This window comes from Condylura cristata, unplaced genomic scaffold (assembly GCF_000260355.1).
Source record: "Condylura cristata isolate star-nosed mole 26May11 unplaced genomic scaffold, ConCri1.0 scaffold00025, whole genome shotgun sequence".
In the NCBI taxonomy this organism is placed as follows: domain Eukaryota; kingdom Metazoa; phylum Chordata; class Mammalia; order Eulipotyphla; family Talpidae; genus Condylura; species Condylura cristata.
The window spans coordinates 30,442,261-30,443,743 of NW_004567126.1; the positions used below are offsets into that span (position 1 = coordinate 30,442,261).

At 53.7% G+C, this 1,483-nt stretch overlaps 1 protein-coding gene across 2 annotated transcripts in view; it reads right to left on the minus strand.

The window, feature by feature from the left end:
- Nucleotides 1–933: 933 nt before the first annotated feature.
- The window catches only part of DAZAP1 (DAZ associated protein 1), a 23,552-nt gene continuing 23,002 nt past the window's right edge, over nt 934–1,483 (minus strand). For both annotated transcript variants that reach the window (XM_012729817.1, XM_012729816.1), the window contains exon 12: nt 934–1,076. In XM_012729817.1, coding sequence (XP_012585271.1) covers nt 958–1,076 — 119 coding nt within the window. In that variant the 3' untranslated portion in view covers nt 934–957. The remainder of the gene's footprint in view (nt 1,077–1,483) is intronic.

The following is a 1,483-nucleotide window of genomic DNA, read 5'->3' on the forward strand; positions in this document are numbered from 1 at the left end:
GAGCGCCTCCCTTTGGTGCTGCCTCCAGTGCCGCCCCCTTGGCAAAGCCATCTCCAATAACCTCCAGGTGCCACCGTGCACCGGATCCTGGCACCAACAGCCGCAGTGGTACCATCATTCAGAAGCTTTTGGTTTGGAAGACTGACTGGCCCAACAGCAGACAGCACCTGGGTAGGGTAGTTGGCTGTTTGTGGCCTCTTTTCCCCCAATTTCTCCCTTCTAAGACCCCACCATTACTCGAGTTCCAACAATCTCACAACGTACAGGTGAGGACCCACGCAAGACCCCCAGTCCTGGGTGCAGGACCCTGGGAGCTGGGAAAGGCAGAAGGGTTTCGCCTCAAGACTGGGGCAACAGCCCTGTCCACCGGCCCGAGCCCCTACGCCCTACGACTGCAGGGACGAAAAGCACGCGTGATTGTAAAGCACCAGGATCTGCAGGAAACCCCCCACCCTCATCTCACTAGAACAGGGTTTCACCATCTTGTTCACAGCCTCTTCCTGGGACCAGCTCCTCCCCCCTGGCTGAAGAGATCCTGAACCAGGGCGCCCCTTCCCTCTTCTGGGGTGCAGAATCTGCAAACAGCAAAGTCCCTTGTGCGTGGGCTGGGCTGTCAAGTTGGACAGAAGCCACGTCACAGAGCACCCAACCCCCAGGATCAGGAGGGTCCTGCAGAAGGGTGGCTGCTGTGGGGGTCTGGGCCCCCCTGACCCCAGGTTTCCCCATCTCACCCTGCCTTCCCACGGGCCAAACCCCTGCCCCACCCCCACCTGGGCTCCACCCTCGCTTGAGTGAACCAGACCTGGGGCCAGCTGCTCCCCCCTCCCCAGGTACCACAGAAAGCTCCTTGGCAGTGAGCCCCACGGACCCCACTTTGGATCTGAGCCCTGACTAGGGCTGAGCCCTGGGAATAAACGGACACAACGTGGGTTTCTAGTCCAAACGTACTTCTTTTATTCAAACCAGGGTCAGCTGGCCAGTGGGAAACGCCCTGAAGCCTCGTGCCTGGAGCTCGGCCTCCGCCCCTGGTGCCGGGGTGTGGTGTGCAGGGGAGGCTGGGCTGTGACCCCACGCACCTGTGGACATCCCAGGCAGTTCAGTCGACAAAAGCAAGGAATAAACAAAAACAAAACACACTCAGTAGACTTCTTTAAACTCCCAGAGTTTCTGGACCAAAGAGCCCAACCCTCAAAGCCAGGAGTGAGGAGGCTCAATCGCTCCCTCACTGCCACCAGTGCCGGAAACCCTGTTTTAAATTAAAAAATAAGCCAGTATACATTGTAGAAAATTTCTCTTAAAAATCTCACAATTTGTAAATGTATATTTTTTTCTTTAACATAAAAGTTTACAATATACTGTAAAACAAAAGGCTCAGGAAAATAATTCCAAAAAAAAAAAAAAAAAAAAGAAGAAGAAAAAGAAACCTGAAGTTTTGAATTAAAGCTGAAGACTTTTTTAAACCCTGTTGTTGAACCAGTGACTT